Source organism: Sander lucioperca, chromosome 12 (genome assembly GCF_008315115.2).
Source record: "Sander lucioperca isolate FBNREF2018 chromosome 12, SLUC_FBN_1.2, whole genome shotgun sequence".
NCBI lineage: Eukaryota > Metazoa > Chordata > Actinopteri > Perciformes > Percidae > Sander > Sander lucioperca.
In genome coordinates this window covers 21,772,759-21,797,066 of record NC_050184.1, presented here as the reverse complement: position 1 = coordinate 21,797,066, position 24,308 = coordinate 21,772,759, and the positions used below count along the sequence as shown (strand labels likewise).

At 42.1% G+C, this 24,308-nt stretch overlaps 1 protein-coding gene across 1 annotated transcript in view; it reads left to right on the top strand.

Moving 5' to 3' along the window:
* Nucleotides 1-4,532: 4,532 nt before the first annotated feature.
* The window catches only part of LOC116059191 (suppressor of tumorigenicity 14 protein homolog), a 21,047-nt gene continuing 1,271 nt past the window's right edge, over nt 4,533-24,308 (top strand). Inside the window, exons 1-17 of the mRNA XM_031312145.2 lie at nt 4,533-4,942; nt 10,164-10,326; nt 11,287-11,417; nt 13,027-13,097; nt 13,415-13,611; nt 13,985-14,020; nt 14,699-14,927; nt 15,583-15,719; nt 21,161-21,258; nt 21,550-21,650; nt 22,139-22,269; nt 22,395-22,499; nt 22,885-22,992; nt 23,178-23,294; nt 23,515-23,640; nt 23,855-24,038; nt 24,163-24,308. The exon at nt 24,163-24,308 is cut by the window's right edge and continues 126 nt beyond it. Coding sequence (XP_031168005.1) covers nt 4,901-4,942; nt 10,164-10,326; nt 11,287-11,417; nt 13,027-13,097; nt 13,415-13,611; nt 13,985-14,020; nt 14,699-14,927; nt 15,583-15,719; nt 21,161-21,258; nt 21,550-21,650; nt 22,139-22,269; nt 22,395-22,499; nt 22,885-22,992; nt 23,178-23,294; nt 23,515-23,640; nt 23,855-24,038; nt 24,163-24,308 — 2,122 coding nt within the window. The 5' untranslated portion in view covers nt 4,533-4,900. The remainder of the gene's footprint in view (nt 4,943-10,163; nt 10,327-11,286; nt 11,418-13,026; nt 13,098-13,414; nt 13,612-13,984; nt 14,021-14,698; nt 14,928-15,582; nt 15,720-21,160; nt 21,259-21,549; nt 21,651-22,138; nt 22,270-22,394; nt 22,500-22,884; nt 22,993-23,177; nt 23,295-23,514; nt 23,641-23,854; nt 24,039-24,162) is intronic.

Here is a 24,308-nt window from a genome sequence, read left to right as displayed (position 1 = left end):
CTTGCGCTAGCCTAGCACCAGCGAACTCTGCAACTGGAAGGACTGAATGAAAAGTGTTGAAAACTGTCTCCACTGATTAATAACACACTGGCTAACTTGGAAATGAGGTCCTATGTCCAAAATTCTGAACCACTCCTTTAATGTGAACAAAAGTCTTTGAATTTGGTCTAGTTTAGCACGCTGTAACCGGGCTGCAATGTAACCCTACAGGACAAATGTTCAGCATCAGTTAGCGTCCGCTATTTGCCGCTGACAGGCTCAGATTATTATTCTGATTGATATGTCTGACAACATTATGGAAAGGACCCCTACAGAGATAGACCTTTTAGTTAAAGAGTGAGATCCTTTTAGTTTAACATGTAACAGCCCCGAAATCACCATCACGAAACCCACCAGACTCCATGTAAATAATCAGTACTTTTAGCATGTATAGAGCCAGCATATCTCCACCAGACTCCATGTAAATAATCAGTAATTTTAGCGTGTATAGAGCCAGCATATTTCCACCAGACTCCATGTAAATAATCAGGACTTTTAGCGTGTATAGAGCCAGCATATCTCCACATGTAAATGGGTGAATTAAGGGTTGATTTCAACCAAACCAGAGTGGTGATTGTTGGAACAGTGGAAAGATGAACCAAGACGGCTTTTGATAGTTTGATGATAGTTTTATTTAGTTTCTGTCCACTGTGAATGAAGTGTGTTTTACGATGATAAAAGTCCTGATTATTTACATGGAGTCTGGTGGGTTTGGTGATGGTGATTTCGGGGCTGTTTCATGTTAAACTAAAAGGATCTTACTCTTTAGCTAAATAGGGTCCATGTTGAAAAATACTGAAGTTACTCTTTTGATCAATTAGTCGCAACTATTTTGATAATCAATTCATGTTTTTACAGCTTCTCAAACATGAAGATTTGATGCTTTTCTTTGTTATATTTTATCATAAACTTAATATATTTGGGCTTCAGACTGTTGGTAGAATAAAACAAGACTTTAGTATTTATCTGATTTATCATCTGTGGGGAAATATAACCGACATGTTTTACTGATTTCTGATATTTTATGTTTTTCAGGTTGTGGTGGAGATGTTTTAACATTAACATTATTTAAAGGACAATTCCAGCGCAAAATGAATGAATGAATGGTTAATAACATATGTGTACCGAGTGGACCGTTCTCTGGGATCTGTTTTCATGCTAATCGAATGTGTCTCTAGCTTGAAACAAGATACCGCAAACTGGTGATTAGCTTCTAACGCTAGCCTTCGGAGCAGAGGGTAAATCGCTATTTCTTAGGGTGACCAGACAGCCCCAATTTTGAGATGCGTGTTCCGAGTCCCGACAAAAGCCTGTCGGGACGCTAAAATGTCATAGTTTAGTCTACACCAACCACTATAAAATTGTCCTGATTGTCAGCAATTACATAGCCGTCGTGGTCTTATTATAGCCCGATCATTAACTAAACCCATGTAAAAAGACTAATAAAGCGTCCAGCGTATGATTTTAAGTGTGTGTGTGTGTGTGTTTGTGTGTGTGTGTGTGTGTGTGTGTGTGTGTGTGTGTGTCACAAGGTCGGACGCCAACACACAACTCACGTTCAACCATCAGAACTCCAGTTTATCTCACGTTAATAATGCAGACATTTAATCTACAGTTGATCGGAATCAACAGAGGAACGTGTGTGTGTGTGTGTGTGTGTGTGTGTGTGTGTGTGTGTGTGTGTGTGTGTGTGTGTGTGTCAGTCAATCGTAGCGGTCTGCGTCTGCATAATCTGTGCAGCCAGTGTTACAATGTATATTTGGAAACATTGTTGCAATGCATCTCCTCATCTGTCTCGTTTTAAGCGCGGTGAAGTTGGTACTAGTTGGTAAGAAAGTTAACATTATTACAGTATCAAGAGAAAAACTACTACAATTATTATCGCTAGAGATTTGTATCTGACATTAAGCTTCATAGCACTTCATCATCTGTTCTGTCACTAGGTTCTGTGTAAGGGACCATCGACAAATTATCGTTTTGGTAGATCGGCAATGACTGTAGGGATAGTAGTAGGCTAGTGTTACAAGCTAATCAGCAGTTCTCTTAAGCAGTATCTTGTTTCAAGCTAGAGACACATTCGATTAGCATGAAAACAGATCCCAGAGAACGGTCCACTCGGTACACATATGTTATTAACCATTCATTCATTCATTTTGCGCTGGAATTGTCCTTTAAATAATGTTAATGTTAAAACAACTTAGCATGAAAACAGATCCCAGAGAACGGTCGACTCGGTGAACATATGTTATTAACCCCTAGGTTCATTTTGCGCCGGAATTGTCCTTTAATTTCTTTAAAATAAATGATCTTTAGTGTTGAATGTTTGTGTATGATTGTTGTTCTGTCACCTTATTAGAGATGCAAACTTTAAACATTTACCTAAAGTTAGTCATGAGACTTGTTATGTGTCTGTAACATCTTCTAAACTAAAATACTAAATATTTACAGCTTCCAGCTTCTTCAATATCAAGATTTGAGGATCTTTATTTGTCACATTTGGTCATAAACAAAGAAATAAAAGTGTAATTGGGGAAAAATGCCATAATGAAATAAGGACTTTTTTAAGAGTGAATTTTCAAAAACAAAAAGATTTTTTTAAATAGTGTGAATGCTGATAATTATCTGTCTCATACCAACAAGATCACCTCTTCTTATTATCATCCAGATATGTTATTTCACTTAAAGGAGAATTTCGGCCAATTTTTACGTTAATCTTGATCGCTATAAATATGCGTGTACTTTAGATTGAAATAAACCCGACCTGAATTGGTGCAGGCTACACGGAGTAGCTGCAGCTACGTGTACGAGCTTCCACTGAGCTAAAACAGCAGTTGTCGGGGCAAGTTTTAGAGTGCCTTTGGGCCTCTTAACAGACACAAAATGCAATTAAAATGTCTGTGCAACATGACAACAAGATGTGTTTTCAACTCAGACTTTGTTTAATTTCACCTACCCGGTCTCAATACTGCCGGTAGGTAGCTTGCCCTGTTAGCTGCTAGCTGCTAGCTGCCGTCCATGATAAGTGTGTTCAGCCTGGCTTCTGTTATAATCATCACGCAGCAGTTCCGTGTGTATTTGTAGCTCATCCATTTAGTGTGTGATCAATCTGGTGTTGGTGAGTAGGTGGCTTGGCAGTATCGATTTGTGTGGTAGTTCCCTTAGCCGCGCTAGAAGACACGGCCGGCATACTTGCTTCTGATTTCTCCTCGTCTTCGTCGCCTCCCGCTCCCGCCTCCCTCCCCGCTTTAATGTAGTGCATTAATTTTCACCAGAACTCCTTTAGTAGGTGTCCTATGACACTTTGTTATGGACACCCTGCAGCCAATCTGAACAGAGTATTCACCCAGACATATATAATAGTATAGTATAGTAATAGTATAAGTCACCTTAACATCATAAAACTAAAATGCTGAATACTCGCTGGTTCCAGCTACTCAAATATTAAGATTTGATGCTTTTCTTTGACATATTTGGTCATAAACTTACTATATTTTGGTTTTGAAAATTGTCATTGTCATTGGGACAAAACACCATCAAGAAATAAAAGAGTAAAGAGTGCATTTTGTTTCACAATAAAGTTACTGTGAAAATAATATGATGAAATAATGAGTATATATATTTCAACATAATTTAATGGATAAAGTTCCACTTCAGAGCCTGAGACAGACAGACAGACAGACAGACACACACACACACACACACACACACACACACACACACACACACACACACACACACACACACACACACACACACACACACACACACACACACACACACACACACACACACACACACACACACACACACACACACACACACACACACACACACACACACACACACACACACACACACACACACACACACACACACACACACAGGCTGTGCCTCAGTGGTAGAGCGGTCGCCTGCCAATCAGAAGGTCGGTGGTTCAAGCCCTGGCCCTGCAGTCCCATGTCAAAGTGTCCTTGGGCCAGACACTGAACCCCGAGTTGCGTGTAATGTGTGTGTAAATGTGTGTGAGTGTTAATGTGTTGAGCAGGTGGTTCCTTGTGCGGCAGCCTCGGCCACAGTGTGTGAATGGTTCCTGTTCTATGTTAAGTCGTTGAGACTAGAAAAGCGTGAGTGTTCTTTCTGTGCGTCTGGAGAGAAGTATAACTCTGTTTCCCTGGTAACAGCTCAAGGTTTGAATAATACCTTTTGTTAATCAATATTTCATAAAACATCTTTTTTCTTATAAACCTAAAACTTTTAACATCTTTCATTTCACTTTGTAATTGACTCATTTATACATTTATGTTTACATTTATTTATACATTTCTTGATTCATTTATTCATTTCAGGATGTTAATAAAGGCACAGTCATGTATTCATTCTATATTATGTAAATTATGTTCCGCAAACAACAAAGAATCAACCGCGCACTGCATCATGGGAGATGAGGTTGGGCTCTACCTGCAGGGACCAATCACGTGTCAGTATTCTCTCTACCTGAGGTCTCTTTGATGAGTGAGTTTCCTCGTTCCTGCAGCCAAATCTTTACTTTCTCCGTGAGAACTGAGCCGCCGTTTGTTCGGTTCTTCCTCCGGTCTGAAGGCGACTAACCCGGCTCTGACCGCGACCCGGGACCGGCACTGACATCCACTGTTTAACTAACTAACTTTGAACTCACTCAGACCGTGTTTTCTGTCTCAGTGAGACACCTGTCGCTGCTCACCTGTCGCCGCCATGATGTCACCGGGACATTAGGCTAATGGCAGCGGAGCGCGAGACTCACCGGGAGGACACACAGAAACTCCGGTAAACACGGAATAAGTTATAGGATATATAATCTATATCTAAAACAGGGGCAGACGGCATGGATGCACTGGATTCAGGACAGAAGTTCATCCCGAGACAGGTGAGCTTTTTTCTTTTCTTTTAACAAACTTTATTTAACAAAGAAATTGTGGGCGCGTGCATGCGTCTGTGTGTGCGTGCGTCTGTGCATATGTGTGTGCATGCATGCATGCGTGTGTGTCTGTGCGTATGTGCGCGTGCATGCGTCTGTGCGCGCGCGTGTGTGTGCATGCGTGTGTGTGTCTGTGCATGTCAGTGTGCATGTGTCCTTAAGTTCTTTAACGTCACACTGAGACGTCACATGTCTGTCAGTTTCAGCTGAGATTAAAACAGAAACCAAACAGCATCTGTTAGACTGGGTCAAAGTATTATTAATCCTAATAAAGTTCTACCAATTTATTATCTTCATGGTGGATTAATGTGTGGATGATGTTCTGGATGAATGGATGAGTAGTTCTGGATGAATGGATGAGTAGTTCTGGATGAATGGATGAGTAGTTCTGGATGAATGGATGAGTAGTTCTGTCTCTAAATATGGATCAGTGTTTCCTAAAAGCCCAAGATGACGTCCTCTAATATCTTGTTTTGTCCCCAACTCAAAGATCTTGAGTTTCCTGTCTCAGAGGAGAGAAGAGACTAGAACATATTCACATTTAACAAGCTGACATCACACTAGTTGACCTGTTTTTACATAAGAAATGGCTTATATCAATTTAAAATAGATTGAGATCGCCAATGATTGGGAAGTTTCAGTTCAAATACATGTACCAGTTTATCTTTTATTATTACAGGATATAAAAGCATCGCTACAAGCGTTAAAAATGTCGAAAAAAGAAACCAAAAACTTATTTTTAAAAAGGGTCTAAAGAAGTGTTTAAGCACTTTTTTTTTTAAAGCGCCAGGCGTTAAAAAATGTCAAAACAAGCAACAAGAACTTAGGGCACGCACTCAACCAGATGAGCTAACCGGGCGCCACACCGATTGGATTACATTTCTGATTTGATATCATCAGATTAGAGAAACTTGAGTTCATCTGGATATAAAAGAGATTCTTAGAGAACTTCTGCTGTAAACTGAACAAACAAGAAGCAACCCTCAGATATTTATTAATGCACCAGGTTCATGTTTACATTGAGAACTGAGCCCAGAAAGATAGTTTAAAGGACTTTTTACTACATCCATGTTGAAAATAATGATAGGAAAAGATCCATTTCTGGGTTTTATTCATCGATATCAGATCTCTCAAACAAAGATGGATTTTACAGTGTTTCCTTCAGGTTTGTTTTTTTTAGCAGTGGGGGCAGGTCTGTGCGAACAAAAACCTCTGAATAGTTCTACTAGTTGTTAAACTGGACGGGTCCAGTAACCTCTGAATAGTTCTACTTGTTGTTAAACTGGACGGGTCCAGTAACCTCTGAATAGTTCTACTAGTTGTTAAACTGGACGGGTCCAGTAACCTCTGAATAGTTCTACTTGTTGTTAAACTGGACGGGTCCAGTAACCTCTGAATAGTTCTACTAGTTGTTAAACTGGACGGGTCCAGTAACCTCTGAATAGTTCTACTAGTTGTTAAACTGGACGGGTCCAGTAACCTCTGAATAGTTCTACTTGTTGTTAAACTGGACGGGTCCAGTAACCTCTGAATAGTTCTACTTGTTGTTAAACTGGACGGGCCCAATAACCTCTGAATTAGAGATGCACCGATTACAATTTTTAGGCCATTTCCGATTTTTCATTGAGTTTGACCAGCCATTTCATTTTTTCTAACCACTTTACAGCACACACAAATATGTATTTTCTATCTTTTTCTTTTTTTACATTTTTTGATTAGATAATTGATCGCTATAAAATAGAAGTATATAAATTACTCCTGGTGTGGGAAATTCACACACATCTAAAGTACAATGTTATGGAAGAACCATTTCCTTCTTTTCACATCCAATATCCAACTAAAGAAATGTGATGTATTTAGCAAACTAAACTTCTGAATGTATGAAAACAGGTAATGGCAATAAAATAATATATAAATAACAAATAAAAAAATAAAATAAATATAGCCTTGCAGTGTAAAGATATTTTTCAAAACACACACAGGCCTGTTTGAACGTCAGCAGTAACGTTACCTGAAAACAGCGTGTAGTTCCTTTTTTTAGCAAGTTTGCTTCATGTGTCATTGTGCATAAATCGTTATATATATATATATATATATATATATATATATATATATATATATATATATATATATCGTTTATAATAGTTCTACTTGTTGTTAAACTGGACGGGTCCAGTAACCTCTGAATAGTTCTTCTTGTTGTTAAATTGCAATGTGAGCGGCAGCCAACAGGGGGTGCATTATGTCAGCAGGATCATTTAAAAGGCGACCGCGACTACATCGTGCGTCTGACCTATTTCTGATACCGTGGCGGCAGAAATTTTGCCACTACAAAAAAACCCAGAGGAAACACTGTTTTAACTGGAGAATCTGTTATTTGAACCCAGCCCAGTTATCACTCGCCGTATGTCACCGAAACAAATATTTAAAAAAAGATTGTGGTTTGGATTGTAACATTCCCATGTTATGTATTTCAAACTGATTGAAACTATGAAACTTTCCGCTCGTCTAATACCGTTTAGCTTGTTATTGCCGGTGATTTGCCGGCCATCATGGCGTCATCACGTGGTCGTGGTCACGTGTTTGCAAAGGCTCTACGATTACTTCATGAGAACTGGCTGAATGGCGTCAAGGCATTTTTGTCCAAGCCCTTGGAAGTTCAAAAATGAACTGAGAGATTCCAGACTAATCTGCATTTTCCTTAATAAATCTGACGATCTCCAGTAGAAGAACTAATCTGTTTAAACTAACACGCCCCGGGAATGAGAGGGGGAAACACCAGAGCAGGGGGAATGAGAGGGGGAAACGCTAGAGCAGGGGGAATGATAGGGGGAAACGCTAGAGCAGGGGGAATGAGAGGGGGAAACACCAGAGCAGGGGGAATGAGAGGGGGAAACGCTAGAGCAGGGGGAATGATAGGGGGAAACACCAGAGCAGGGGGAATGAGAGGGGGAAACACCAGAGCAGGGGGAATGAGAGGGGGAAACGCCAGAGCAGGGGGAATGAGAGGGGGAAACACCAGAGCAGGGGGAATGAGAGGGGGAAACGCTAGAGCAGGGGGAATGATAGGGGGAAACACCAGAGCAGGGGGAATGAGAGGGGGAAACACCAGAGCAGGGGGAATGAGAGGGGGAAACACCAGAGCAGGGGGAATGAGAGGGTGAAACACCAGAGCAGGGGGAATGATAGGGGCAAACGCCAGAGCAGGGGGAATGAGAGGGGGAAACACCAGAGCAGGGGGAATGAGAGGGTGAAACACTAGAGCAGGTGGAATGAGAGGGGAAAACACCAGAGCAGGGGGAATGAGAGGGGGAAACGCTAGAGCAGGGGGAATGAGAGGGGGGAAACACCAGAGCAGGGGGAATGAGAGGGGGAAACGTAGCAGAAGATAATCCTTTTGAAACCAAAACGTAGCGGTGGAGATGTAGCCCCAGAGAGACTGAAACGGGGAAGCTGCTAACCTTCCAACGACTCCAGTCTGCCTGATTTGAACTTGATTCAACAGGTGCAGAAACAGAAACAGGTGAAAAGGAGACCTTGTTGGTTTAGCAGCAGTTTCATGCAGCTTTGCCTCTAAAGGTGTTCCGTGACGGTTTGGAGGTGTGGCTTTGCATCTCACGGTATAACTGGGCGTGGAACCGACACATGCTGACACATCAGGACTGAAAACATTCCTGAGGAGCAGCACCGCCCTGCTTCACTTTGTCAGGGTGGAACCGGTTCACACAGACACAAACCGTGTCCCCGTTACTGTGAACTGTGTCCCTGTTACTGTGAACCGGGTCCCTGGTACTGTGAACCGTGTCCCTGGTACTGTGAACTGTGTCCCTGGTACTGTGAACCGTGTCCCTGGTACTGTGAACCGTGTCCCTGGTACTGTGAACCGTGTCCCTGGTACTGTGAACTGTGTCCCTGTTACTGTGAACCGGGTCCCTGTTACTGTGAACCTGGTACTGTGAACTGTGTCCCTGGTACTGTGAACTGTGTCCCTGGTACTGTGAACCGTGTCCCTGGTACTGTGAACCGTGTCCCTGGTACTGTGAACCGTGTCCCTGGTACTGTGAACCGTGTCCCTGGTACTGTGAACTGTGTCCCTGTTACTGTGAACCGGGTCCCTGTTACTGTGAACCTGGTACTGTGAACCGTGTCCCTGGTACTGTGAACTGTGTCCCTGGTACTGTGAACCGGGTCCCTGGTACTGTGAACTGTGTCCCTGGTACTGTGAACTGTGTCCCTGGTACTGTGAACCGGGTCCCTGGTACTGTGAACCGGGTCCCTGGTACTGTGAACCGGGTCCCTGGTACTGTGAACCGTGTCCCTGTTACTGTGAACCGGGTCCCTGTTACTGTGAACTGTGTCCCTGTTACTGTGAACCGGGTCCCTGTTACTGTGAACCGGGTCCCTGGTACTGTGAACCGTGTCCCTGGTACTGTGAACTGTGTCCCTGGTACTGCATGGAACTCACGGTTTCTGATGTTTAAAGTTGCGTTTGTAAACTTCAACAGAAAGCTGATCATCATTTTCGCGAGATGTGAAGCCCACTGAAAGTTAAGAGGAGTATTTAGGGATCTGGCCGATTATATATCTGATTACTATATCTGTGTTTTATTTGACCGATAACAGATAAAGTAAAATAATTAAAAAGTGTGCTGCTTTGGCTCAAACTAAAAGGAGACTTCCACCCAGGACGTGCTTGTTCCTCGGGAATGTTTTATTTCCTAAACTGAACTTTGGTCGCCGCATAACACTCACTTTTGTTTTGCCTAACTTAACCGTAATAAAAGTTCAAATGAATTGAACTTTTAAGGCGAGGAACGAGAACCTGTATGTGTGAGAACAGCTTTATCTCGTTTATCGTTTGTGGAATATATAACATAATTATATCATTTCTGTCTGTCAAAGCACTTTGTAAACTCTGTTTTTAAAGCTGCTTAATAAATAGTTATGATTATTATATCCTCCCCCTTGTCTCTCTCTCTGTCTCCCTGTCTGTGTCTCCCTTTCTGTCTCGCTCTCTCCCTGTCTGTCTCCCTGCCTGTCTCTCTCTCTCCCCCCCCCCGTCTGTGTCTCCCTGTCTGTCTCGCTCTTTCCCTGTCTGTCTCCCTGTCTGTCTCCCTGTCTCTCTCTCTGTCTCCCTGTCCTCCCCCTGTCTGTGTCTCGGTGTCTGCAGGATGGAGATTTGGACACCAGCCAGGTGTTCCTGCCGGCCTCGGACTCCAAACATCTGGAGAAGAAGCCGGGCCGGAGGAAGAAGACGTGGCTGGGAGTGGGTCTGGTGCTGGGAGCCGCTGCTGTGGCTCTGCTCAGCGGACTGCTCGTCTGGCACTTTCACTGTGAGAGGGGGGGGGGGGGGGGGGACCATACACATGTCACAATACCATACACATGTCACAATACCATATTACCAGATCTTTAGACATATTGTGTTGATGTGTGATATATTGAAATGTATTGCCTTTTGTTAAATCTAGTGGACTGTAAAAGCAATGATTTTATTAATCTTGTACCAACAGTAAAATAATCATGTGTAGTTTATAAAATAAGATACTATGCTGTACAGACTTTAGGGTTGTGGCTAGAAGAGAGAGAGAGAGAGCTACGACCCAAAGTTACACAAAATCTACAATGAAATAATATCATTTTAATAATTTCACCCAGTTTGGAACAAAGGGAAACATCCAGCACTCTGCTGTCGCGATAGCATCACCGTTTATTTACAGAAAACCTTTCGGTCCCTGCGGATCTTCATCAAGAGCATTTAAACAACAAACACATGTAGCCCCTCCCCTTCTCCGTCCCCAGGGGGGGGGGCAATCACTCATCGATGGGAGTGTCTTTCAGTCTGTCACATTCAAACAGCCAATCAGTATCTTACTTCACTTAGAATACTACCTACAACACTTCCTTATCAGGATTATGCAGTGAGTTTGTGCACCTTAACCCCTAAAAATACTTGGATTCATGTTTCCATGTGCACAAATACATCCATCCTCTCTGTAATCATTGCTATAATCAGGGTTATAAATGAACTTTATTTCTCACCAGCCAACACGGCTACAACCTTTTTAAAGTTAACAGCCAATCACATTTTCTACGAGCCAGAAAATGGATACAATGTGTGTTAGATACCGTTCCCTCTCACGGTAATAGTTCCCTATATGGTGTGTTCTCCACTTTGTAGTGGTGTTCCAATTCTCCATGTTTAATGTCCACTGTAAAATACCCACAATACACTGCTAATGTGTGTCTCTCAATTCAATTCTCTCTCTCTCTCTCTCTCTCCCTCCCTCCAGTACGCAGTGATGTCCGAGTGAAGAAACTTTACATCGGCCAGATGGGAATCAATAACCAGCGTTTCATGCCGGCGTATGAAGATCCCAGCAGCTCAGAGTTCAGCCAGCTGGCAGGGCTGGTCAGCACGCAGGTGACCCCTCCCAAACCAATCACAAATCAAATCTCTGGTCACATGACACGCCACAGTAAAGCAGAGAGAAGAGAAAGTTGCTGTGCAGCGTCAGGTTGCTAACGTTGCTACCTCACGGTGCAACACTAAGAACCGTAAAGAGACTCCAGAGACCTGATGTATGATAGCTGCATGGCTGAAAAGACAAACACCAGTGGATCAATGCTATACTCTCACAGAATTATTATATGGAGAACCCAACATGCCCGACCCCTTTTTCTGGGTTTCCTTTGTCTTTTTTACTTAATATTCATATGTTTGTTTGTAGTTTATTTTGAACATGTAAAAAGCACAATCTTTCAAAATTATTGTAAGTGATTCAAATAAGAAATTCCCACGTTCAAAAAGGAGTGGGAAGAAGTTAAAAAAATAACTTTTCTGGTCCTACCCCCTCTCTCTATTTTTATCCTTTAGTTAAATACAAAACAATTTGATGCTTCACTTATTTATACATGTTTACATACACATACACCGTATATCTACCTCCACTCTCATAAACACATACATACACACAGACACAGATACATTCATACATGCATACACATAGACACAGATGCATACATACTGTACATGCATACACAGACATGCTTGGAAATACTTTGGCTTTAAGCCAACAGATGTTGCATTGCATTGTTTTTTATACTGTAGTGTACATAGAACCAGTAGAACATGTCCTGTTCTGTAGACATGGTCCTTATATATTTATACTGTCCAACCAGTAGAACATGTCCTGTTCTATAAACACATGTTGTACCAGTCCAGTCAGTTGAAATAAACCTTGTGTTGTAAGAAAACATCTATTTTGATGCGTTTTCACATAACTTTGGTAATTTTACATATGTTTAAAAATATCGAAATTAATATCTATTGCAATATTCATTTTCGATATCAAATATCACATCTTTTTCAATATCGTGCACCCCTAATATCAATATGCTTTTTCAAATTAGACGGCGAGTTTTGGAAACAATTAGCTTATGTACTTGGGTGCGCAGAGCTTGCAGCGCATTCAAAAGGAGTTGTTTTTGCATCCAATCATTTTGAAAACTTCTTCCTGGTACAGCCAGGGATGTAGAAGGGTTGGCTGGTCTTCCTGGCTACCAACCTCCTTGCAGGTACTTGGTCGGGACATCTTCGTACTAGGCTATGTGTGTATATATATGTATGTGTGTATATATATGTATGTGTATGTGTGTGTGTGTATATATATATATATATATATATATATATATATATATATATATATATATATATGTGTGTGTATATATATATATATATATATGTGTGTGTGTATATATATATATATATATGTATATATATATGTGTGTATGTGTATATATATATATATATATATATATATATATATATATATATATATATATATATATGTATATATATATATATATATATATATATATATATATATGTATATATATATATATATATATATGTATGTGTGTATATATATATATATATATATATATATATATATATATATATATATATATATATATATATATATATATATACATACATTTATTTATTTATTTCTGACCTTTTTGTCTTCCAGCTGAAACTGATTTACTCTAAGAACTCGGTGCTGGCCAAATCCTTTAAAGGTTCCACGGTCCACGCCTTCAGGTACGCGTCACGCCTCCTCTGCCACGTAGAAACTCTTCTCAGTCAGTAGATTAGACCCACATCCTGGGCTTTAAATCAACTTCTAACATGGCTAGTGCTAGCGCACATGTAGGATTAGTAATACGAGCCCTGTTGTCAGAGAACGATTGTTTTCCCAGCCAAACACACCAAATCTTATGGCAGGAACCACCAGACCAATCTGGAAACACTGAGCTGTTTTCTTGCAGCAGACGCAGTGTTGTTGGCTTCCTTCATCACAAGTTCCAATGTTACCCGCCAACTCCGTCACTTTGAGAGTATGTTCTGTGTTTGTGCAGTGAGGATGACAGCGGCGGAGGCGACGGCGTGGTGGCGTACTACCAGTCCGAGTTTGACGTCCACGTCCTGCAGCAGGACTCGCTGGACGAAGCCATGAAGTCTCTGCAGCCGGCGGCAGGAAGTCAGCAGGGCCGCCACGGACGCGTGCTGCTGAAACCGTTGGACGGTCTCACCGTCAGCAACGTCTTCTCACAAGGTCAGACGCCAACACACAACTCACGTTCAACCATCAGAACTCCAGTTTATCTCACGTTAATAATGCAGACATTTAATCTACAGTCGATCTGAATCAACAGAGGAACGTGTGTGTGTGTGTGTGTGTGTGTGTGTGTGTTTCTCTGTGTTTCTCTGTGTTTTTTTTGTCATATAATGTATCTTATAATAATCCGACAGCTTGTCTTTCAAATGATGTCAAAACTCTGAAAACAAGATGCTGATTTAAACATTCCCGTTTGACTCTGAAGGATCTGAACGTTATTCCGAAACATTTAAATGCTTTTCTTCAGGTCAACTGTGCAGTTAGTTGAGTTTAAATAAAGGTTTCTCTCCGTTTCTCGTTGTGTTTGCAGCTATTGACCCACGCATGACCAGGAGCACTCTGTTTGGTGAGAACATCTAACCGACGTTCTTTCAAAGTAAAGTTCTAAAGTTAAGAGCCATTGTTCCAGTTTCAAGAGGGTTGCTTTACTTTGTACTTTGTTATCAAGTGAAGACACTTTTCAGTTTTATTCTGGAAAGACTCAGAAACTTAAAATTACTTCTTGACAACATTTTGTCTGGTTTTTCTGCAACGTTTCTGTCACTTTTTGGCTCCTTTTTTGGGATGCTTTTTTTAACGCTTTTGTTGCCTTTTCCGACTTTTATTGTGTGTGTGTGTGTGTCTCTGTGTGTGTGTGTGCGTGTCTCTCTGTGTTTTTTTTGGACAATTTTGGCACTTTTATGTAACGTTTGGGATGCTTTTTTCAATGCTTTTTGTCGCCTTTTCCGACTTTTTGTGTGTGTGTCTCTGTGTGTGTGTCTTTGTGTGTGTGTGTGTGTGTATATGTGTGTGTGTCTGACTTTTTTTCTGCTTTCGACAATTTTGGTGCATTTTTTTCAATGCTATGTGGTTCTTTTCAAGTGTTTTTGGACCTTTTTTGAAACTTTTGTCACCTTGCCACAGGTTTATATTTTGGTCAGTGGAAGAAATAATATTTTTTTCCATCTACCGGCCAACTGGTGTTTGTTTGTAGTTGAGTTCTTATTTTATTGTGAAAAACGTTTTATCCTGTGTGTGTCTTCAGTGCGGAAGTCGTTTAACCTCCACGCCCGGGACCAGGGGGTGGTCCAGTCCCCGGGGTTCCCCGACTCTTCCTACCCGCCCAACGTCTACCTGCAGTGGCGTCTGCGGGCCGACGCCGGCCACCGCGTCCGCCTGGACTTCCACACGCTGATCCTGGAGGACGACTGCCAGCAGGACTTCATCCAGATCTACGACTCTCTGGCTCCCATAGAGCAGCGCGTCCTCACAGAGTGAGACTCTAACCCTCTCTGGCTCCCACAGAGCGGTACGCCAACGGTAACACCTGTTTGGGTTACCGTTGGCGTACCGACCTACCGTCTCACACCGATCCATTCGTCCTGTACTGAAACGATTCAGGATGAATACATGTTCTGTTACAGCCCTAAAAACAGGTCAGATATGATTCAGACAATAGGAAAAATAAAAGTATATATAGGGGCACCTGGGTAGCTCACCTGGAAGAGCGCGCGCCATATGCAGAGTCTCAGTCCTCGACGCAGTGGCCCGGATTCGGTTCCAAGCTTCGCTGCATGTCATTCCCTCTTTCTCTCCCCTCTCAAGTCTAAGCTGTCCTATCAACAATAAAGTCTGTAAAGACCGTTTTCATCACAAAGTGCACAAGTGTAACGTGTCTCCTCTGAACCCACCAGCCACTTTTTTGACGTTTCTCTCACTTTTTCCGAGGGTTTTTGTCTCTTTTTACGCCATTCTTGACCCTCTTTTCAAGGTTTTTTTGTTTCAGTCTTTATGTCTTCAGACTTTTCAGAGCTTTGACTCTCAGCGGTTCAGTGAATAAATGTTCTGTTACAGCCCTAGAAAAGATCAGATCTGATTGAGACCAGAGGAAAAGTAAAAGTGTGTAATGTTTGTGTACTCCGTCTGCAGGCAGTGTGGATACCCTCACGACTCGCTGTCCTTCCTGTCCTCTGGAAACGTCCTGCTGTTGACTCTGGTCACCAGCGAGGAGAAGAACTTCCCCGGCTTCAGAGCCAGCTACTCACAGATCCCTCTGACTCAACAAGGTACCACAACAACTACTGGTTATGTCCCTAATGGGTCTCAGAGCGGAGGACAGGAACATTTAATTAAACCGGGGGGGAACCGAGGGAAAGGCGGAAACAGTTCAAGATGAGTTAAACTAACAACACAACTTCAGGTTTTCTTCCCCCTGGTCTCTGGACTCTCTGTCTCCGTGTGTGTGTGTGTGTGTGTGTGTGTGTGTGTGTGTGTGTGTGTGTGTGTGTGTGTGTGTGTGTGTGTGTGTGTGTGTGTGTGTGTGTGTGTGTGTGTGTGTGTGTGTGTGTGTGTGTGTGTCTGAGTGTGTGTGTGTCTGAGTGTGTGTGTCTGAGTGTCTGATGAGAACACCAATCTGTGAAACTGGTCCAGTATTAAACCAGAACCAAGCTGTAATGTAACCCTACAGGACTAATGTTCAGCAGCAGTTAGAGTCACTAAAAGTTCTGTTTGGTTCTTTTGTTTGGTTCCGGTTGGTCGTCAGTTGAGGTCATGAGTCGGTAGGGAATTTATTTTATTTTTTATTTTCATTTTTTTCCCAGTGGCGGCAAGGGATAGGTAGGACATTTTGTTATTATTTTTTATTTTCCTTTACAGTAGCGATGGATACTCTATTTTTTCATAACATACCCTACCTGTAGTACATGTACAGTTGTTGCTTAGTAAATTGAAAACATGGTGAGGCGTCATTCACGTGCATATTAAGTAGCCACATGTATCTGTTTTGGTCTTATAACACATCCACAGGTTTACCGCTCTAGTGGAGAGGATGGTTCGATAAGACAGCAGCTGAGTTTTCAAGAGTTTGTCCAAAATTCAAGATTCATTGCAAACTAATATAAACAGTTAGACTACAAACTGATATCTTTCATTGTAGCTTGTTTGTAAAAAGTCACTATTTGCAGAGTAGAGCTGTGTTTGCTCAGCGCGGTGGACAAGAGTGGACAGACAGAGCAGACTGAGATATGGGTTTCTACATGTTTATGCCTGTAGAACAGGTAGGTGGGTATTGATGAGTAATGACTTTTTAACCATGGAGGGTTTATTGTAGGCTCCTTACAGTAACGAGGGTAGCGTTAGTTCATCTGCACCAGTGGCAGTAACCTAAATAACCCTCTGTATTGTTTCCAGTCAGTTACATGTGCTGCATGAAGTAACACAATTAATTAATTAACACACTGTGTGTGTGTGTGTGTGTTTGTTAAGTGCCGCTTAATGCAAGAGTGCTGTACAAAAACGTAATTATAGTTCGCCTCAAACTTTTTATTTGTGTATTTATTTAATTTGTATTATTTCTTCCCCAAGTTTCCCCGTGAGTTAAACCTGAATAAACAGGTTTATATATGCTTTAGGGCTGTGAAGCTTCACTGGTCTCATGATTCAATCTGATATCACAATGCATCACCTCCTCAATATTATTATTTATTGCTAATTTGCTACACATGCTTTATATCTACAAATCCAAGTGGTCAGATATATATGCTCCCCCTTTGTATTGTATCTGCTCTTAAAAAAGACCTTCTCTGAATGTATCGGAGTCTGAACACGACAAACAAAATTCAAAAATCTAAAAAAGCAACGACCGGAAAATCAACCAGTAACATCAGTAGGCAGTAATGGATTATGGTCTGTCCCTGCAGTAATGGATTATGGTCTGTCCCTGCAGTAATGGATTATGGTCTGTCCCTGCAGTAATGGATTATGGTCTGTCCCTGCAGTAATGGATTATGGTCTGTCCCTGCATCGGTGCAGGATCACCCAGGTCCACATCGCGATGCAGTGATTCATTTCAACAGCCCTAATATGCTTGCAGCGTTGGCTTGTGACTTCCTCAGTTATGTTGTAGTCATAGTTAAAATAATAGAGCTGGGTTTGGTCTAGTGCTGCACAATATATCATTTTTTTATCGTTATCGTAATATCAACTGGCACAATATACACATCGCGAAAGGGATTCAGACTCAGATTTTTTGTTAGTTGAAAGAAAATATCAGCAGTTTAAAAAGAAACTGTCATTCTTTTTTTAGTGGAGCCTTTTATATTCAATTCAATGTTAATTTTGTTCAATAAAATAATGTTGGAAATTATTTCCTTTCGTTTGTTTTAAATTCAACAAGCAATTTGTTGTATTTTAGCAGAATACTGAAAGCTGCAGAACTGAGTACACTTTAATATATGTGTATTTATCGCAAGAAATATTGTTATCGCAATATTCAACAAGCTTATCGCATATGACATGTTCTCCTCATATGGTGCAGCCCTAGTCTGGTCTCTCTCTGTCTTTAACGTTAACGTGATGTATTCCTGCTGAAGCTGTAACTGCTGGGCTCTCTCTCCCAAAACAGATTCCTTTCTCAAGAGACGTCCTGCTTAAATACAAAAGGTTACCTTTTAAAGAACTGTCAGTTTCACTGCACCATAATCCACCAAATCACACCTGACTCCAGATTCTTGAAATCAATATTTTTGTATTCTGGAAACGAATTAAATAATCTCACCAAACACACGGTGGTTCACATGCTGTGATTTCAAACCAGGAAACAGATCAGATGTTTCACAGAGTTTGATCTTCTTCTGTTAGTCTCTCTAATGTCTCTCCTAAATGTTTCTCTAATGTCTCTCCTAAATGTCTCTCTAATGTCTCTCCTAAATGTCTCTCTAATGTCTCTCCTAAATGTTTCTCTAATGTCTCTCCTAAATGTCTCTCTAATGTCTCTCCTAAATGTCTCTCTAATGTCTCTCCTAAATGTCTCTCTAATGTCTCTCCTAAATGTCTCTATAATGTCTCTCCTAAATGTCTCTAACGTGTCTCCTAAATGTCTCTAACTGTCCTTGTTGTCCAGAGTGTGGAGGTAAACTAACTGGTCAAATTTTCAGTTGTCTTTTCGTCACCTTTTTGTCGTCTTTTCTAACGTGTCTCCTAAATGTCTCCGACATGTCTCTAAATGTCTCTATCGTGTCTCCTAAATGTCTCTAACGTGTCTCCTAAATGTCTCCAACATGTCTCTAAATGTCTCTAACGTGTCTCCTAAATGTCTCTAATGTGTCTCCTAAATGTCTCTAACATGTCTCTAACGTGTCTCCTAAATGTCTCCAACATGTCTCTAAATGTCTCTAACATGTCTCTAAATGTCTCTAATGTGTCTCCTAAATGTCTCTAACATGTCTCCTAAATGTCTCTAACATGTCTCTAAATGTCTCTAACGTGTCTCCTAAATGTCTCTAACATGTCTCCTAAATGTCTCTAACATGTCTCCTAAATGTCTCTAACGTGTCTCCTAAATATCTCTAACGTGTCTCTAACGTGTCTCCTAAATGTCTGTAACGTGTCTCTAAATGTCTGTAACGTGTCTCCTAAATGTCTGTAACGTGTCTCTAAATGTCTGTAACGTGTCTCCTAAATGTCTCTAACGTGTCTCTAACTTGTCTCTAAATGTCTAACGTGTCTCTAAATGTCTCTAACATGTCTCCTAAATGTCTCTAACGTGTCTCTAACGTGTCTCTAACGTGTCTCTAACGTGTCTCCTAAATGTCTGTAACGTGTCTCTAAATGTCTGTAACATGTCTCCTAAATGTCTCTAACGTGTCTCTAACGTGTCTCTAAATGTCTAACGTGTCTCTAACGTGTCTCCTAAATGTCTCTAACATGTCTCCTAAATGTCTCCGTGTCTCCTAAATGTCTCTAACATGTCTCCTAAATGTCTCTAACATGTCTCCTAAATGTCTCCAACGTGTCTCCTAAATGTCTCCTAAATGTCTCTAATGTGTCTCCTAAATGTCTCTAACGTGTCTCCTAAATGTCTGTAACGTGTCTCTAAATGTCTGTAACGTGTCTCCTAAATGTCTCTAACATGTCTCCTAAATGTCTCTAACATGTCTCCTAAATGTCTCCAACGTGTCTCCTAAATGTCTCTAACGTGTCTCCTAAATGTCTCCTAAATGTCTCTAATGTGTCTCCTAAATGTCTCCTAAATGTCTCCAACGTGTCTCTAAATGTCTCTAACGTGTCTCCTAAATGTCTCTAACGTGTCTCCTAAATGTCTGTAACGTGTCTCTAAATGTCTGTAACGTGTCTCCTAAATGTCTCTAACATGTCTCCTAAATGTCTCCAACGTGGCTCCTAAATGTCTCTAACATGTCTCCTAAATGTCTCCAACGTGTCTCCTAAATGTCTCCAACGTGTCTCCTAAATGTCTCTAACATGTCTCCTAAATGTCTCCAACGTGTCTCCTAAATGTCTCCAACGTGTCTCCTAAATGTCTCTAACATGTCTCCTAAATGTCTCCAACGTGTCTCCTAAATGTCTCTAATGTGTCTCCTAAATGTCTCTAACGTGTCTCTAACGTGTCTCCTAAATGTCTGTAACGTGTCTCCAACGTGTCTCCTAAATGTCTCTAATGTGTCTCCTAAATGTCTCTAACGTGTCTCCTAAATGTCTGTAACGTGTCTCCAACGTGTCTCCTAAATGTCTCTAACATGTCTCCTAAATGTCTCCAACGTGTCTCCTAAATGTCTCCAACGTGTCTCCTAAATGTCTCTAATGTGTCTCCTAAATGTCTCTAACGTGTCTCTAAATGTCTCTAACGTGTCTCTAAATGTCTGTAACATGTCTCTAAATGTCTCTAACGTGTCTCTAAATGTCTCTAACGTGTCTCTAAATGTCTGTAACGTGTCTCCTAAATGTCTGTAACGTGTCTCTAAATGTCTGTAACGTGTCTCTAAATGTCTGTAACGTGTCTCTAAATGTCTGTAACGTGTCTCTAAATGTCTGTAACGTGTCTCTAAATGTCTCTAACGTGTCTCTAAATGTCTCTAACGTGTCTCTAAATGTCTCTAACGTGTCTCTAAATGTCTCTAACGTGTCTCTAAATGTCTGTAACGTGTCTCCTAAATGTCTGTAACGTGTCTCTAAATGTCTGTAACGTGTCTCTAAATGTCTCTAACGTGTCTCTAAATGTCTGTAACGTGTCTCTAAATGTCTGTAACGTGTCTCTAAATGTCTCTAACGTGTCTCTAAATGTCTCTAACGTGTCTCTAAATGTCTGTAACGTGTCTCTAAATGTCTCTAACGTGTCTCTAAATGTCTCTAACGTGTCTCTAAATGTCTGTAACGTGTCTCCTAAATGTCTGTAACGTGTCTCTAAATGTCTCTAACGTGTCTCTAAATGTCTCTAACGTGTCTCTAAATGTCTCTAACGTGTCTCTAAATGTCTGTAACGTGTCTCTAAATGTCTGTAACGTGTCTCTAAATGTCTCTAACGTGTCTCTAAATGTCTCTAACGTGTCTCTAAATGTCTGTAACGTGTCTCCTAAATGTCTGTAACGTGTCTCTAAATGTCTCTAACGTGTCTCTAAATGTCTGTAACGTGTCTCTAAATGTCTCTAACGTGTCTCTAAATGTCTCTAACGTGTCTCCTAAACGTGTCCACCGTGTCCGTCTTGCTGTCCAGAGTGTGGAGGTAAACTAACTGGAGATAAAGGATTCTTCTCTTCACCTTTCTTCCCGTCCAACTATCCTCCTAAAACCACGTGCATCTGGACCGTCGAGGTACGTTCATGGTTCATTGTTCCTCTCCATGAGACAAGGTTCGCTTTCTCTACCCAACCCCACCCCAACCCCCCGAGGGTAAAATAGGGTTTTAAAATGGTCTTGAGTCTGTAATCTCAGGATTATTTAACAGGATTACTTGTTGACTTTTGGAAATATGTTGCATGGTTTGAAACCAAAAATAGATGCTCCCCGACCGTCCACTCACCGTCTTTAATGTTGTGTATCTTTACTGATTAGTGTTTTTATAATCTCCTTGTGTCTCTTCTCTCTGTTGATTTTGTCTCTCAGGCCCCAAAGGAGAAGTTTGTGAAGGTTCAGTTCAACAAGTTCGTCTTGGGGAAGTACAGCAGCGAGTGCAGCGGAGATTACGTCGACGTCAACGGTCAAAGGTCAGCCGTGTTTCTCCGTCAGCTTCCTCCTGAGAACAGTGACTCGCTGATTCTCTGGGTGGGGGGGTAACTGAAACCCATCTGTGTTACATCCTGTTGTGTTCTTAAACCCCCCCCCCCCCACCCCCCCCAAAAGCAGGACACGTAGTAAAAAGCACATTTTGACTATTTCATTGAATATGCAATGGCCATGAATGATCATCTGGGTCCATCCCCAGTATGCTCCGTCTCTATGAAGGCTTCACCTTTCTAATGAACAGGTTCTGCTCTCTACTCGGTGTGTGTGTGTGTGTGTGTGTGTGTGTGTGTGTGTGTGTGTGTGTGTGTGTGTGTGTGCGTTTGTGTGTGTGCGCGTTTGTGTCTACTTAGAGGTCAATTATTGATAAATGTTTGACAAGCTCTTCTCTAGAGATTGAAGTTTGTTGTATTATATTAATTTTCAGTTTTTTGTGTGTGTGTGTGTGTGTGTGTGTGTGTGTGTGTCTTAGACTATGCGGGACTAAACCAAGAAGCACCGTGGTCACCAGAAGCAACGTGATGACCATCACGTTTGTCTCCGACTCGTCCTACGTGGACCAGGGCTTCACCGCCGAGTACGAAGCCTTCGTCCCCACTAACCGTAAGACTCATGTCTTTAAACACCGATACCTCCAGATCCTCGCTGCTTTCTCAGACCAGTCTTCAGTCTTTAGATCGCCCCCCTCTCTTAATGACGTTTGCATTTTGTTTGTGGTCTTGTGTCAGCGTGTCCCGGGCGGTTCAAGTGCACTAACAACCTCTGCATCAACACCACGCTGCAGTGTGACGGCTGGAACGACTGCGGAGACGCCAGCGACGAGGACAACTGCAGTGAGTCCTACCGCCGACCGGCCTCGCACAAAACTAAACCACATTTTTCCTCAAGTGTTAATACTTCCTTTATTTCTATAAACTGTGCAACACAACAGATGTGTCCTTATCAAAGTCAAAAGGGACTCTAAAACTGTATTTTATCTTAAAGAACAAATTTAGAATCCCACACCTAAATAACTAAATTAATAGAAACAAATCTCTTGAAATAAATAAACTAAGAAGACGTAGTGACGTCTGAAGTCAAACAAGGTCAATCTAAAGTAGATTACACTTTAGGACGTTTAAAAACTGCATCAACATTCATTTCTTATCTCAACCGGTTGGAAACCCAGTCACCATGCAGCATTACATCTCTAGTTGTTCTCTTTGTGTCTGTGTTCAGAGTGCGAGGCGACTCAGACGAAGTGTAAGAACGGCCGCTGTAAGCCCAAGTTCTGGGAGTGTGACGGGTCCGACGACTGTGGAGACAACACTGATGAGGAGAACTGTGGTGAGACTCCCTGTGAACACCAAATGAAATCTGCTGGAAATCCTCCAGACACAAAGATATCCGTGCACACATCCACAGAGATAATGTTGTCTCTTTATGCTGCGCTCAGGGTGGAAGAAGGTCTGAATGTTAGAAACTGAGTGTCTCACTGTTGAAGACCTTTCTCTCCTTCTTTCTTTTTGTAGGCGCATGCAAACCGGGAGAGTTTTCCTGCAGAAACAACCGCTGTGTCCCAGAGAAGATGAAGTGTAACGGAAGAGACGACTGCTCGGACGGATCGGACGAGTCTACGTGTGAGAAATGTAAGAAACAACTCTGTTTAACAAATAAATGCTTTAAAGATTCCTAAAAACCAGAAGGAGTCATCTCTCTATACGTCACTGACACTCTTATTTAAAGTCCAGTTGAGTACTTTTCTCAGATCATTATAGGATGCGAGACTGAAACGTGTGTGTGTGTTGTGTGTTTTGTGTGTGTGTGTGTGTGTGTGTGTGTGTGTGGTGTGTGTGTTGTGTGTTTCAGCTCTGGTGCTGCAGCAGTGTTCGCAGTTCACCTTCCGCTGCCGGAGCGGACGCTGCATCAGCAAACTGAACCCTGAGTGTGACGGAGAACAGGACTGTGAGGACGGATCGGATGAGGAAGACTGCAGTACGTTTAGCACACACACACACACACACACACACACACACACACATACACAGATACACACACAGACAGACAGACAGACAAACGCACACACAGATACACAGACGCACACACACACACACACACACACACACACACACACACACACACACGCACAGACAGACAGACACCCACCCCTGCCTGCCCATGATGTCAGTATGTCTCTGTGTGTTTTCAGAGTGCGGGATCCGGCCGTACCGCAGCTCTCGTATCGTGGGCGGCGCGGCGTCCCGGGAGGGCGAGTGGCCCTGGCAGGTCAGCCTCCACATCAGAGGAACTGGCCATGTGTGCGGAGCGTCTGTGCTGAGCAACCGCTGGCTGCTGACGGCCGCTCACTGCGTCCAGGACAAAGGCACAAACAAGTAGGAGCCGCAAACCCACTTAACATCGCTCCTCTCATTTGACCTTGATTTTGAGCACATGGAAGCAAACCGTTTCCCTGAGGGGATCTCTACAGGATTGTGATTGTGATTCTGATTGGTGCAGGTACTCCCAGGCCGACCAATGGCAGGCCTTGCTGGGACTGCATGTGCAGAGTCAGACCAACGAGTGGACGGTGCAGAGGAACGTGAAGCGCATCATCGCTCACACCGACTACAACGCCTTCACCTACGACAACGACATCGCTCTGA